Source organism: Dermacentor variabilis, chromosome 2 (assembly GCF_050947875.1).
Source record: "Dermacentor variabilis isolate Ectoservices chromosome 2, ASM5094787v1, whole genome shotgun sequence".
Lineage (NCBI taxonomy): Eukaryota > Metazoa > Arthropoda > Arachnida > Ixodida > Ixodidae > Dermacentor > Dermacentor variabilis.
The window spans coordinates 44,705,849-44,721,010 of record NC_134569.1 but is presented as its reverse complement, the minus strand read 5'-3'; the positions used below and the strand labels follow the sequence as shown (position 1 = coordinate 44,721,010).

Sequence of the window (15,162 nt, the reverse complement as noted above, 5' to 3'; positions counted from 1 at the left end):
ATAATCCCATGGCAACATGATTTGCCTCATCCCAGAAAAGGCTGTTACGGTAAGCCTGGGCATCGACCTGTCAAGTGTGAGGAGCGTTAAGTGGACGTCCCCATGTCGACATACAGTACTTGCCCTCTTCTCCAAAACGGCGTTACCCCTTTTATTCCCCGAGCTGACACAAAGGGAAGGACGAAGAGAAGACAAACCGAAGGGCAGGAGGTCGTCGACGACAGAACCTGATGAAAGCACTAATACTTCCACAGGCTCCTCAAGAAGATGACGACCATAGGACCGCAACGGGTTATTCAGGCTGTCTTGGCCCCCGTATGAACAACCTGTCATGTGTGAGAATCATCCAAGCAGGCGTCCCCATGTCAACATAATTGCCCTCTTCTCCGAAACAGCATCACCCCTTTTATTCCCCAAGCTGACACAAAGGGAAGGACGAAGAGAAGACAAACCGAAGGGAAGGAGGTCGTCGACGACAGAACCTGATGAAAGCACTAATACTTCCACAGGCTCCCCAAGAAGATGATGACCACAGAACTGCAAGAGGTTGTTCAGGCTGCCTTGGCCCCAGTATGAACAACCTGTCATGTGTGAGAAGCATCCAAGCAGGCGTCCCCATGTCAACACAATTGCCCTCTTCTCCGAAACAGCGTCACCCCTTTTATTCCCCGAGCTGTCACAAAGGGAACGACGAAGGAAAGAAACCCCAAAGGGCAGGAGGTCATCGACGGCAGAACCAGACAAAAGCACTAATACTTCCACAGGCTCCACAAGAAGACAGCGATGACCACCAGACCGCAAGGGGTTATTTAGGGCCATCCTGGCCCCCGTGTTGATCAGAACGGCTCGAGACTCGGTTAAGAGTCACCACCATGTACCAATGGAGTGAATGCAATTTTTTCTACTTTTTTCATCATCACAATGCCTGGCTTCATCGTCGTTTCCCGTTTCTTGCAGTGAAGACCCAACTCACCCAGCCGAGATCGCATCAAGGGCAAGGGTAGTGTGGTTTTGTGGGCAGAGCTTGTGCTGAATTCTTCGGCTGTTACAGAGTATAGTGTAATATTTCACTTGTACTGTGCCAATGTGTGAATGATGCAGATGGCTGACCTTACTCAGGCAATTCAAAATACTGCATTAATTCGACTGCCATTTTTTTAGCAAGTTGTTCATTGGCAAAAGATAAATGCTGCAAGATTTTTAGTACGATAATTTGACAGTTTAACTCAGACTTGCATGTACGCCTTTGTTTTACTATTTAATTTTTTCCTCTAGAAGAGCTAAAAAAATGTCAGATAAATAAAACAGCAAGGCCTACCTCAGCCTTGACGATTCTCTCCATGACAGCCATTAGTGTGTCATCCAATGTGCACTTGAGCACACCTTCAAAATACTGAAAGGGAAAAGATAACGGCATAAGGTGAAGTAGCCAGGTATGTTTGTCTCCGGATGATGAAGTACTAAGTTAGTATCAATGCTGTCACTAAGCTGGCATTTCCTGCGAAAGCACAGCATGGGTAACATGGCGGGGTACAATTCCTTAACATTAGTCATGCCCAGTGGCGTAGTAACAGGGGGGGCCGGGGTGCCGTGGCCCCCGGGTGCAAGGGGCCAGTGAGGGGGGGGGGGGGGAGGGGTGCCATATACATCTGAAGACACCCATCTTTCCACCGGCTACACTCGGGGAGGGGGGTGACAGAAGACCTGTGGGCCCCGGGTGCCAGACGACCTAGCTACGCCACTGGTCATGCCTTTATTTAGTGTGCTGAATGGAGGCATGAAGTGATACTGTGGGTAAAAAAAAAAGGAAAAAGAGAGAGAGGGGGGGACATTTTAAAGTGAGAAAAGCAGATAGGTCGAGAGCACTTGGAAGGATATACTGGTTAAAGTTATGTTGCCATGCTCAAATAAAACTGCACAATGTGTATGTGTGCACATACACGTGCACAAGCGCTAGTAATGACTGTGGTGAAAGTTTCACTAGACAAGTGTCAACCCTAATGAAAATTCCAATAGAAAAACTAGCGGCCTGTAAAGTTATTGACAACCAACAGACTATTAGTCCAATAAGTTATAGGGAAAACCAGTTAAACTTGGAGACATCTTTCTACATACCGCTGTCTCCACGTTTTTTTTATGTGAGCAGTGAAAAGTGAGTGCTACAAGCAGTTAGTTGTTACTGAGTCAGAATATCAATTGACCAAGTAAAATGTTGAGACTGCATATTCATTTATAGTAGACCAAATAATATATATGACAAGGCACCTTCTATTATTTAATAACCTTTTACTATGTCATGGTGCTATGGACTACACTTTTTCAATTGATGTTTTGACTCAGTAACAACTGTTGCACTCACTTTTCACTGCTCACACAAGAAAAATATGAGCAGACAGGGGTGCATAGAAAGATGTATCTAACTTGAACTTGAACAATCAGTTGAACTGGTTTTCCCTATAAGAACTTATTGGCTAATAGTCTATTAGTTGTTAATAACCTTATAGGCTACTAGTTTTTCCATTGGAATTTTAATTAGGGTTGACACATGTGAAGTGCAGCTTTCACCACAATCATTATTAATGCTTGCGCATGTGTGTGCGTGCCTGCAAGTGTTTGTGAGCAAGTTCGCCACCTACTCCGGTTTCAAGTGCACAGTTCTGTCTTACCAGGCAAAAATATGTTTTAATGCTAGACTCTGAACCAGTTCAATTCCTCCTATATGTGTAGGGCAGTCTAGCACAGCTCACCTGATCTCGATGCTCCAGAGCCTTCTTGATCGTAATGTCAAGGTTGTTGTATGTCTTTTCAGCTGCCAGGTTCTGCAGGGATGAACAAATGGTGAACCAACTTGCATTCAAGACTGACTGTTATGTTAAAATCAGTTATTAAATACATAAATAAGTAAATCAATAACAAAAAAGACATTCAGACAGCATCAATTCATGAGAAAGGAAGCAAATGGTGGCAATCAACCATATCCAACAAGCTGCGATAAATGGCACTAAACAAAATACAGAAACTTCACAGAATGGACAAGCCACAAGAGGAAAAATATTACGAGCAAGGAGTTTTGAAAACAATACAATAAAGATTTCTTGGAACTTGAGGGAAGCCCCCATACGAATCAACATTACGCTTTCCTAAAAACCATTATGGGAAAACACAGGCTCTCTAGATGATAGCTTGCCAATTTAAAAGTTTCATAGAGGGCCATTACTTACAATGACATCAAACTTGGCATAGATGTCAACTACTTTTCCTCGATCATCCACCACTGGCAACGCTGACACTCTTCTTTTGATGAACTGATTTAGGGCCACAATCAATGGCGTGCTAGGTTTCGTCTGTTGCATGGTTGGAACATAGAATGAAAAAAGAAATCATTACATCAATGATAACATCAAACAGTCATCAAACACACAAACATTCGATAGCAATAAATTTAAGTCAACAGTTAAACTACTTTTTACACAAAGCAGCCATCTTCAATTAAATAGGAGTGGATTTCAGCTTGGGCTCATCATTCTCACCAATTTGCTTGTAGGGGCCGTTCAGGCTTGCTGTAGTTCATAAATAAACATGCACATTCATTTAGCTACATCCCGCTTTTCAGCAATGTAGTTCCATAAGTTAAGAAGTCTATTTACAACACTACTGGAACTGACAGTTTTTTTTACTTTTGTAGACTGTTTGAATGCTAAAATGGCATTTATTGCAAATAAAAGTAGTTGACCAGTGCTTACAAAGGCTACCAATCACAAGAAAGTACTGTGTAGTTATGAAAACTGATTATTAATTAGTGAAATTCATTACTGTTACTGTTCTCCTGATTAAACAAAACTAACAACAAGAACACTGCTATGAACACATGCCCATGGTTAAGCAGTCGAGATTCTATTACCGTAGCAATATTTTCGTAAGTCCCAATCTTCAGCTCCCGAAGTGTGTGATCCAGATAGCTGGGATGAGGCAACTCGTAGTACTGTATCCAAGACAAAAAAACAAAAAAACACCCCAGTTTGAGAATATGTCACTAAGAAACGAAAGATGACAAATAAGAAAAACAAAGACTGCAACAAAATTTGGTGCACTGAACATGACGATTAGGAAAGGGGAACAAAAAGATGAATAATCAGCATTGATCTGCCCTAACTTTACTGCAGGATGAGGGCGTCTCCTAGAAGTCTCAAATGCAACTCTGCCCTACTTCGCCCAAACCCATTTAATGCTAGCAAATTTCAGCCTTGTCTCCCCATCTGATTCTCGTACCTTTTCAGTAAGTAGAGTTATATCACTTTGTTCTCACTTATGTAGCTCCTATTTTCTTTAGGCCTATTTTATTGCAGCTTTGTTCTCCCCTTTCTCCATTCTGTTACTCCGGATATTTTCCATGGCTTCATGGGAGTTCAGGTGTCCACTGGAATTTGAGACTGTTATGATGCTTGTGGCTTTTCTTTTACTTTGCCCCTTTTGCCCTCCATAAATACAGTATACTACTACTGCCACTACAGCTGCATTTCCTGTTTCCTTGGTACCCATTCTGTAATACTAGTAAATTACCAGTTATTTGTTCTACAAATTACGACCCTGCTCAACTCCACTTCCACCCGCTGTGGCATCTCGGTGGCCATGGCACTACTCTGCTGAGATCAATCGAGGTTGCGCGTTTGATCCTTGCCACGGCAGCCCCATTTCGATGGGCGCCGAATGCAGGGATGATTATGTACTGTGCATTACATTCGTGTTAAGAGACTGAGGCGGTCAAATTTGATCCGGAATCCTGCCCCCCCCTCCCCCCCCCCCCGCACTATGGCATGCCTCATAATCAGATTGTGGTTCTTGCGCGTAAAATTCCAGCATTTAATTTAATTAACTCCACTGCTTTCTTTTAGTATGAACTTCAACATCATTCACTAACATTTGATCTTTGACCCATACTGCTGTTGTATCACTCAGTGTTAACGCGAACACCTTATATTTCATCAAATGAAAAGATATGAAAGGTTTCAAAGATATTCACATCCAGGCCAATTCCAGTTTACAGAGTAAATCTCTAACTGCTATAAACAGGCAAGAGTGAGTAGCTATTGAACATGTCAATCTCTCACAGTTGCTTACATAAAGGAAGAGAAAGCGCAGGATCCTCTTGTGTGTCAGCACGTAGAGTACATTACCCGTTTGCGGGTCAATGACAGGCAATCGATGCACCTTGTTGTGAATAAGTGTTGTGATGGCATCGCACAAGCTGTGAAAAGAAAACCAGGAGCAAAGAATGAGGGCACATATTGACATGAATACTTCAACCTGGAAGAAGCATTGCTCCCTTGATGACATGCCGATTATCACAGAAGGCTCTCGAATTTTGCAATGTCTCTAACACAGGGCAATCATTTACTGATAAAAAGAGGTTTCAATTGAAGTGTGTGAAGATGCAAAACAAAATGAAATAAAAGACAAGGACAGGAAAGACATTCTTTCTTTGTCCTTGTATGAATATTTCACTTTGTTTCACATTGTAGCACACCATAACAAGTATGAACCAACTAGTTAGGCAACAAACAGTGGAATGTTAGATTTTAAATGAAACACAATCAACAGTGACTGATAATGCGCTTGTGCCACTTCAGCTGGATAACGTTGAGGAGCTTTCAAATCCCTATGTGCGTTAGTTAATTATTGAATTTTTGCTAACTTTTCTGATAAATTATAGGGGCCAGATAGGAATAAGTCTTCGGTATTTGATTTGTGAATTCACCATTGGAAATAGCTGTTTCTGTTCGAGTATAAGAAATAATACTCAGAGGAGAAAGACTCAGTGCAGGTGGGGACAGTTATGAATGATTATGGTGCAGGGCAGCCATGAATGGTGGAAACAGGCACCAGTTCCCCTCACAGAACTTCTGTATAATAACTGCCTCGCCTTTAGGGAGCTGATGAATTTGTCTATTAAGCCAAATCAAATTTATTTGGCCAATACCATCCCAGTTGCACATCTTTAAATTAACGTGCAGAGTTGTAGTATTACACCTGGACCCTTCAATGAACACAGCCGCTTATGTGCACATGGCCATGGGCTGTACTCGTTTCATTACTGTCACTGTGATGGTGCACCAAATAATTGAAAGGAGTTTATAGTTTACGAGCTCTTTAGTTGATGGGACATCCAGTTGTGAACAGCATTATACCATGCGCGTATCAAATAATGTAAATGAACCTTTTAGTGTGAAAGCACTACTTGGCTCATTGGGCATTTTGCCGGTGTACGGCGGTGGTGGTACATTTAATGGTAGAAGCACTAAATTGTAAGTATAGTATGTATGAGATCGATACAGAGTATAGAAAAAGGTCATAATGTATGGAAAGTGGTTATGTAGACATATCCAGGTATAACTAAGATATTTGAAAAGAAAATTCGGAATGCATTTGCCCGTAGGTGGACTTGAACCCAGGCCACCCCGAGGAAGCTTTGCAGTGAGAGTCCCCCAGAGGTGTTACCTCTACTCCAAACCAGCAGCTGTTATCGGCGAGAGGAAGGAGCACCTAGTTCGCATGGCGCGTTTAGCGGTTAATGACGTCATGGGAGAGGGCTCGCCACTTGTATATAAAAGGATGCGTGCATTGGCTTGTCTACATTGCATGTTGCAAAATGGATCCAAGAGCATCTACCTCGGCGACGCCTGCAAAGCCACAAAGTTGACCGCGAAAGTATGCCTCGGAAGAAGAAGCACGGGCCCAGCGCAATGCAGTCAGGTGTGCAAAGCGGCAAGTAGATGCTAATCTTTGTGAAAGCGAGGCCGAAACTAAACGGAAGCGGCAAGAAGATGTCGATCTCCGTAGATGCGATGTCGAAGCTAAACGGCAGAAGTGGCCAGAAGACGCCGATCTCCATAAACGCGAGGCTGAAGCTAAATGGCAGAAGCAACAGGAAGACTGTGAATACATCCATAGGCGTGCTGAGACTACATGAGGGACTACATTAGGAAACGAAAGTGAATTATAATAGTTTCCCAATGTAGTCCCCAATGTGTTCTATTTGGTGCTTTCGCAGTAGCCCCCAGAAGTGTTGCGGGCTCCCCAATTTCTTTTTTATCAGATGGATGCCAAAGCAGACTTTATTTGTTTAGAAATAAGCAAATATATTCAGTATTTGATTCAACATGCAAAAATACTTTCCCAAATATTCATATTCGATTAGAAAATTTCATCATTCAGGCATCCCTAATTCATTACATTAGGACACATATACCACATATAGAACTGACACTTGCCAGTGCTTGAAGTGCACCCATTCATACAAAATCCTGTTAGTATAGCACTACCTCAGATATGTTTGTGCAAAAATCTGCCACAATTACACTGCTGTTCCACTTGGGTTTGTCTACAAATGTATGCGGGAGGCTTTTGCCATCTGCTGTCTGAATAAGCACAAACTGATGTTAATTACTTAGGCAAGCGCTTGAAAGACTAAGCATTCAAGCCGGAAATACAACAGAGCTCAGGAAGCAAATTTCTCTAAAAAAACTAAAGCTTGGACGTCCCCATGCAAAAGTGTAAGAAACATGAACCAATAATATGAGCTCCATTTCTATCATCTAATAAATGACTGATTTAAAAAAAAGAAGTGCATCACAATAACTGTCAAACCATAACATCTGATCTACAACAAAAGTGTTGCTATTGATGCCTTAGCTGCAATAACTACTAACAGTCACTGCAGCTCCCTTGGGAGCACATTACGGTCATGATGTGATAAAGCAAACTATACCCAAATAAGACAGGTTAGCTGGATTTTGGCTATGTGTGAAGGCTCAGTAATTTCAGCTATGTAGTTTGTCAGAAACGCACCTTGCGTCAGGTCCAATGTGCACCAACGGTCTGGAGGTGTCATTGAGGACTTCTGAAGGAAAATAAAGAAGCAACAGCAACTTTTAAACTTGCAAGCGAGAAGTGCAGTGAAAGAACTGGCGGCAACATGCTCATGCACGTCTCTATGTTGCACTAAAACGTGAGGATATTTCAATTTAAAAAGGTTGAAAAGAAAAACTTGCTAATAAGACTCACTTCTCCATGCTTTGATCTTCTGTTCCTCCAGTTCATCCATTCGCACCTGCAGTAAACCACAAGGGTTAGGCTCCAAAGTATTCAGAACAGAGGAATAAGTGTCAAAACAGATTCAAAGGGCTCACCAAAGGAGACTTGTAGTAGTTCCTCAGAATGTATATAAAGTCAGTGATAGTCAGCATCCCTGCACACAAAATGAGAAAAATGTCATTTACAAGAACAAACTACATATAGTGTTGTCTGAATAGTGTGCTGCTTGTAGATAATGCCTGAACCATGCAAATGTATTAGTTACACTAGGGTGAAGAGATACTATTGAGAATCATCCTATAACATTTTGCTGTGTTGTCGGTCTCAATTTGCTGATGATGCAAATTTTTTATTGTATTACTATTTAATTCTAACTTGTTCAGTTTTCTCCATCCTGGACATCTTGCTGCAGTGGTGCAGGCGTGTCTAAAATACAGTCATAACTACTAAAAAATATTCCCTATCCTGTTCTCTCTTACTCGCCAATGTTTCTGTTTCTTCCGAAGCGTTGGAAATGCATCAGTTAAAAAATATTTCATGCAAGTGAAAACAAAGTTAACAGGATGATTTAGCTAAGCATCATCACAGTTCCCTTCCACTTGCACAATTTCCATACATTACCATAAAGTGCAGCAGTTCACCTGTCACTTTTTTGGCTTAATGTAAACTGAAATGCAATGTTTACCCAAGTGCTCAAATAGGGCAACAAGCTCAGTAAAGTTACGAGGCACATCTCTATGTACTTAAGTGAAGAAGCTAAGGAATCCAAGCAATATAATGACATAAATGAAATCCAGTGGAGTATGCAAAACTTTTACAAGCCTCTTATATGTTGGTAGAGTAAAGCTACAAGATGTCCTTTGAAGCTGGAACAAGACTAGATGGAATGGGTAGTTTGCTAAATTATCCCCAACTGAGAGCTATCTCTGTTGTATCAAAAACACTACTATAGGCTATGTGTGAAGTTTCCCATGCTTAAATGAGTATTCTGAGGTATCAAAACAGTGCAGCATGTACGTATGATCCGTTAGGCATTACAGGGCTAATGTGAGCCCTGCACAAAGCAAGCCTATAACTGAGCTGAGGGAGCTCCCTAGAGATGGATAGTTAGGAATTGGTCTACCAAATCAAAAATTTACATAGCATGACTTGGGACAAGAACAAAAGTTAAACAGCAGATGAAGATAGCGCTTGTCTTTGTCTACTCTTCAGTTTTATTGCAATACCAATTAGTGCTGTCACTGCCACTGTTGTGTTGCCCTGGTTGTGACAGTGGGTGCACACCTAGCGCAGAGATTTAGAAGGCCTCCAGAGACGCATAGTGCATTTGGCTGCAATAATGATGAAGCCAAAGGGGTGAAGCGTAGGCTCTACTCAATCGGTTCTGTCAGAGCCGCAACAGAATTCTGGCTCTCACTGTTGGCATGAGCACTGTGTGCACCTATACTACACTGTGGTACATACACTGCTCTCAGCAGAACAGATAGTAAATGCCAAGTGAAACATATGTAATCCTTTCATTGGGTGCTGACAAACACCGATGATATCACTTCGGTCTCAGCTTGCACTCCACCCAAGTGCAACGGCTGTAACGCTCTGCCAGTGTCTCTCGTTGTGCCGTCGTTGTGACAAGCCTGGTATCTGCCAGAGCCCTCTTCCTTCTACACATGCAGCTGCAGTTGTCTTGTGTGCCGCATTACACCATGTCGCCTCTTCATATTGTTAAATCATAGTGTGAAGAGCTAGAGAGCAACGCTACACCTTGATATATTGCCGTCAATGCTTCGCCTTTTAACAAAACAGCGAATTTATGTCCTTTCCTAAAGTTGCACTGTTACATTTTTGGATCACGCAGAACCAGTTAACCGTCAGCCGAGGCGGCCACAGAGAGCACAGAACTCCCGCACTTAAGCCTGAAAATTCTCGGCACTTAACCCAACCTTGAACACTGTTCCGTCTTAAGGTCAAGATTGTTGTTCAACAATGAATGGATAAAAATGTGGCTGCAAACAAATGCACAAGCAAGACTAACTCTGCCACCGCTACTGCAAAACAGAACTCTTCACACCTCCAAAGACTACAGAGATGAAGTCATTGCACATATACAAACAAAGAAAAATAATGTTGGAGTTGTAGTTTATTTCACCACAGTGTTTCAATGTCTACATATTCATACATGAGGCAAAGATACAATGCGTGGTGTGGAATGCGGGAAAAAAGCTGCTATATAAACGCAGCTTGACTGGCCCCACATCCTAGCAATACAAGGCAGAAAAGTGACAGCATTCGTAGTCATGAAAACAAGTAAATAAGCACATAAATAGATAGTGAAATTGGCACAATAAGGAATATAATTATACAAAAACAAGAAATGCAGAAAGATGTGCTCTCTTCGAGAAGAAAAGAAATTAAAAAATAATAAGAAAGGCAGCATCTTATGCAGCATTTTTTGCACCAAGAAAACACAGCAAGAAATACATCATGTCAGCAAAAAAAGATTGGACATATCCTGTCATGAAAGAAGGCGCAATCGCTCTAATGAAAAATTGAATTTGTTTAATATGTGGGGGAGTGAATGTTTCAGCATTTGGAGACCATAGTTTGTTTGGCATCGAGGAATCTTCCAATAATCGCTCTGTCTAGTAGGTCGAGACGAGGTGCTGCGCTCTAAGCATGCTATGGAGGTAAGATTATTATTTCCTTTGCTAAATTCAGTTTTCAAGGGCACTAATAAACAATATTCATACATGTTATCAAATCTGAACACTTTCAATTTATTGAATAAAGACGAGGTATCTGCATTATATTAGGTATTTGCTATACAACGTAATGCATTTTTTTTTGAAGAGCTTAGATTGCACGGTGCCAGTGCCCCACACCAAAAGACCATAGACCATTTTTAACAGCTTCTTTGTGACCCATGGTTTCCGTGAATGTTTTGACTTCTTTATTTAACAAAATATTCCCGACACTGATTCACAGAGGGCACACCAAGAAGCTTGCCTAGCACACCTAGTGTGCAGTAGAGCTGCAAAGCAGAGTGAATAAGACAGCAGATGTCTGACAATTTTAATCCAATGATTACAGCGTTCTGATGGAAGATACATGAGATAGTGCTTTATTTATTTACTATGTATATGTGCACCTATATTATGCTTATTCTTAAGCTTACTGGAATATCAGAATGAGAGACCCACCAATAAACTCCTGCTTGGCGCTGTCCCAGAGAGGAGCTGCTCTCACACCATTGCTCACAAGGGCAAAGAAGGCTTTCTTTACCTGAAAATGAAAAGCACAACTCTGTAAGACATGCAGATGTAGGGAAGCAATAAACCGAAGTTAACACTGCTGTCTAAAAGTAAACAACACCGCACGCACAGCCAGTAGCAAAGAACTGGCACACTCTTCACAAGTGCTCAGAGTGATCAAAAATAACGTACAGCACGAAGGACAAGGACAGCGACAGACGACATACACAGCGCTGACTTCCAACAATATTCTTGTTGGAAGTCAGCGCTGTGTATGTCGTCTGTCGCTGTCCTTGTCCTTCGCGCTGTACATTATTTTTGATCATGGATTACCAACTAGCCCAAGCAACCACCCTTGCTCAGAGTGGTGTTCATGAAGTCTTGTCCATGTCCTTTTCTGTACTCATTTGATTTTGCTTTATGCCATGAACCAACTAGCCGAGCAACAAGCCTTGTTAGCTCGCTCTGATTAGCAGACATGGCACATCTCATTTAAATGTCAATGATACAGTCACTTCCCAGGCAGCAGAAATGGCACATCTCATTTAAATGTCAATGATACAGTCATTTCCCAGGCAGCAGAAATGGCACAGCTCATTTAAATATTAATGACAGCACATTAATGACAGCACCAGCAGGGAATACAGGGTGTAAATGAACTCTTACAACAAATGCCAAATGTTGGAAAGTTTCAAAATGTCTATTATAACAGAATCATGTTAATGCATGATGATTAGTGCTATGTTCAACTAGTGCCATCGCATCCGAGTAATGAACTAGAAATGCAGCTCCTTAATCTTTACTGTAAAACTAAACATCTGTCGTAATACACAGTGCCCAAAGTACACTGCAGCTTATGGACACTAAAAAAGGATGCTTATTAAAGGTATTATATTTGCAGCTTACACCTACAAAGACAGGTATTACGCCAATTACACCAGCTGTTACACCAATCAGAGAGAGAAATTAGGTTGTTCTGCAAACACCCGTGGTTCTTTCTATTTTTAGTTGGCTTGTAAATAATGCAGTCATCTGCAAAAAGTTGTAAGTTTATGGTGGAGGCATCTACTGATGAAACGATGTCATTGATCAAGATAAGAACAAGGCAGAGCCAAGGACACTACCCTGGGGAACTCCTAAGGTTACAGGCAGAACTTTAGAGGTGCAGCATTTGACCTGGACAAACTGTTTCCAGTTGGTGAAGTAGGAACGGATCTAGTTAATTAGATTAAAGGACAGATCAATGCTAGAGAGTTTCACGAGTAGTTTACCATGAAACACACCGCTCAAGGTTTTCCCAAGATCTAAAAAGGTAGCATCTATTTGGCTGCCCTTATCAAGTGCTACTGTAAAGTCATGAATAAAGTTGACGAGTTGGGTGGTGGTCAACAGGCCTTTCCTAACACCATGTTGCAGGGGAGTCAAAATATTTTCTTCTAGAAAAAGACATCATCTAATGCGTAATGATATGCTCCAAATGTTTGCAGGGACCAGAAATGATTGATATAGGCCGGTAGCTTGCAGGTGCTCACATGGCATGCCTCACTTTCACTGTGGCCACGCGTCCATGTGGTTATTTCTAAATAAATAGAGTTCATTTTCTATTTCTTTCGCACTTTGTCATTGGCTCCCATGTGGGCCGGAGGCTGCAGAATTGCCATTTTTGCTGGGATGATCATCTCGGTACTAAGCACGATAAGAATAGAAAATGAAATGGAACATTACAAAATACTGGTCCTGGTTTTGCCAAACCTGTATTTAAACTATAAATATATATTTCATGAAGTTTATTGAAACTGTAAAAAAGTAGTACTTATGCTAGCTTATCAATGTATGGGTGAATAAAGTATGCATAATACTGCACACAGTTTTTATCGCTTAATGTCACTCAAGCATTATTTGCTCTTTTTTCCCCAAAATTAAGGCACTCCGAAGAATTTAAGTCTGCAATATATATATCATCTGCCGGCATGTGTGCGCGACCACGCTGGTCGCGTTCCTTTCGTTCCCGAGATGCAATCGGAAACACGAAAGCGGAAGCCAACACGCGTTTCTGCGAACTGACAGGCGGCAGCAGCGGAATCATAACGGCGGTCTGCGGCGCGTTGGCTTTTGCGGCTGATGTATTAACTGGAGCGGCAGCGAACGGCGCGCACGGGGCACGTTCCTGGCGCGCGATGCGCCGACGTCATCATGCGGGCCGACGTAGTACGTGTTTTTGCACATTCGTCCGTTTCCAACGTAGCGACAAGAAACGGGCGTTGCTTCTGTAGGTAGCCCCGCCGATTCCCGTGCACTGCAGGGAAGGCGCGCGCCGCGGTCGCGGATATTTGGATCGTTTTCGTGTTCGGAGCGAACAATAATAACAGTTTTGTGACACCGTATGAGAAATAAGAAGATAATGTGGTCGCTGCCCTCCATGCGTGTTCATTGGGTCAAGTCACACGGCACACCTCTGATCGCGATCAAGCCCGATCCGGATCGAATTTATCGGTCGCGATTGGTTTCTTCGCGCAGGCTGTGACAGAGTATTTCGATCCGTATCGGGCTTGATCGCGATCGAAAGTGGTCGTGCCGCACCCGTATAACACATGTTGCGCGCGACGGCACGTTTTCATATACAGAAAAGCCTTTAATTCAGGTCGGTGCTTCGACCAAAGCAATCGCCATACGTCGCAGCGCGGGTGAGCACTGAGTCCGCAAATTTTTGTCAAGTAATCGTTCTAAAGTTTTGTAATTTTACACGAATGCGCTAAATGATGACGATTTACCCTACAGTATATTTTACTGGGTTAAATATATTTGTATAGACTGCTAAAACAAAACGAAAGAAAATTCCTTTGGCGAATTTTTTTTTTTTTTTAACGTACAAACAGTTCTTGGTTAAAGGTTTAAAGTCGGGGTTCGACTAAACGCGGTAAGTGCCATGAAACAAGGTCGACAGGTGGACTTGCAAATGCACTGCAGAGCCGCAGTTCGATGTAGGCCATGTAGGCACAAGTGTATAACGGCAGGAAACATGTCTCACTGCGACCCGCTCAAATGCGACGGCCTTGCTACAGGTAGGCTGATAATTAAAAAGTAGCACAAGCCAAGCGAGTCAACAGCGACAACATTCACAGATAAGAAAGCCTGCATGAGAAAACAAATAAAACAAGAAGTCGGGTATATCTTACCAGCAGTTCCGTGTCGAAAACGACAAGTTTGGCACTGACAGGAATGAGATCGTAGCAGCGGTAATACTTGAAAAACTTTACAAACAGCATGTTTTCATCTTCACCTGCGACACAAGAGAGAGAGAAAAAAGAAAGAAAAAATGTCAGCTAATTAAGTGCAGACGACAAAGAATCACTGCACCACTACAACTTCAAACAAAGTACCGGTCATAAAATGCAGATTAGGCAGATTTATTTTTTTACAGCGAAGCTGTATATGGCTAGGGCATTTCCGCCGTCCGCGAACAACCCGCGAACTAGCTCGTTGGCGCCCCTCGGCGCGAACGTGCTCGTGCCAGTGCCCACGCGGTTCGTCGTCTCCTGCCACAGCCGGCTCCGTTGGTTTTATTCAGCTGCGGTAAACCAATATGCTTTTTTTTTTTAAATCGTTGGTTCAGGTTACGTGAGACACCCTGTATATATCGCGCCATCATTTACACGCGCATGATTTATGCTTTTACGGCCCTTCCCACACAGCGCACTTCACAGCGGCGTAACGTATAAGCCAAATGTATAAAACTCGTGAATTAAACCTTCGAGCACTCTGAGTGTTGTGAATCCACACGAAAGATTACCTTCCCAGAGTTTTAGCTCATTTCAGTTTGTCA

The 15,162-nt window shown here is 42.3% G+C and overlaps 1 protein-coding gene across 7 annotated transcripts in view; it reads right to left on the bottom strand.

Annotated features, from left to right (window-relative positions):
• The window catches only part of SNF4Agamma (SNF4/AMP-activated protein kinase gamma subunit), a 420,535-nt gene that overhangs the window by 9,903 nt on the left and 395,470 nt on the right, over positions 1-15,162 (bottom strand). For all 7 annotated transcript variants that reach the window (XM_075680298.1, XM_075680299.1, XM_075680300.1 and 4 more), the window contains 10 exons: positions 14,516-14,619; positions 11,289-11,370; positions 8,187-8,245; positions 8,062-8,107; positions 7,846-7,897; positions 5,119-5,245; positions 3,902-3,982; positions 3,222-3,344; positions 2,748-2,819; positions 1,319-1,393 (listed from right to left, as the gene is read on the bottom strand). In XM_075680298.1, the coding sequence (XP_075536413.1) occupies positions 1,319-1,393; positions 2,748-2,819; positions 3,222-3,344; positions 3,902-3,982; positions 5,119-5,245; positions 7,846-7,897; positions 8,062-8,107; positions 8,187-8,245; positions 11,289-11,370; positions 14,516-14,619 (821 nt within the window). The remainder of the gene's footprint in view (positions 1-1,318; positions 1,394-2,747; positions 2,820-3,221; positions 3,345-3,901; positions 3,983-5,118; positions 5,246-7,845; positions 7,898-8,061; positions 8,108-8,186; positions 8,246-11,288; positions 11,371-14,515; positions 14,620-15,162) is intronic.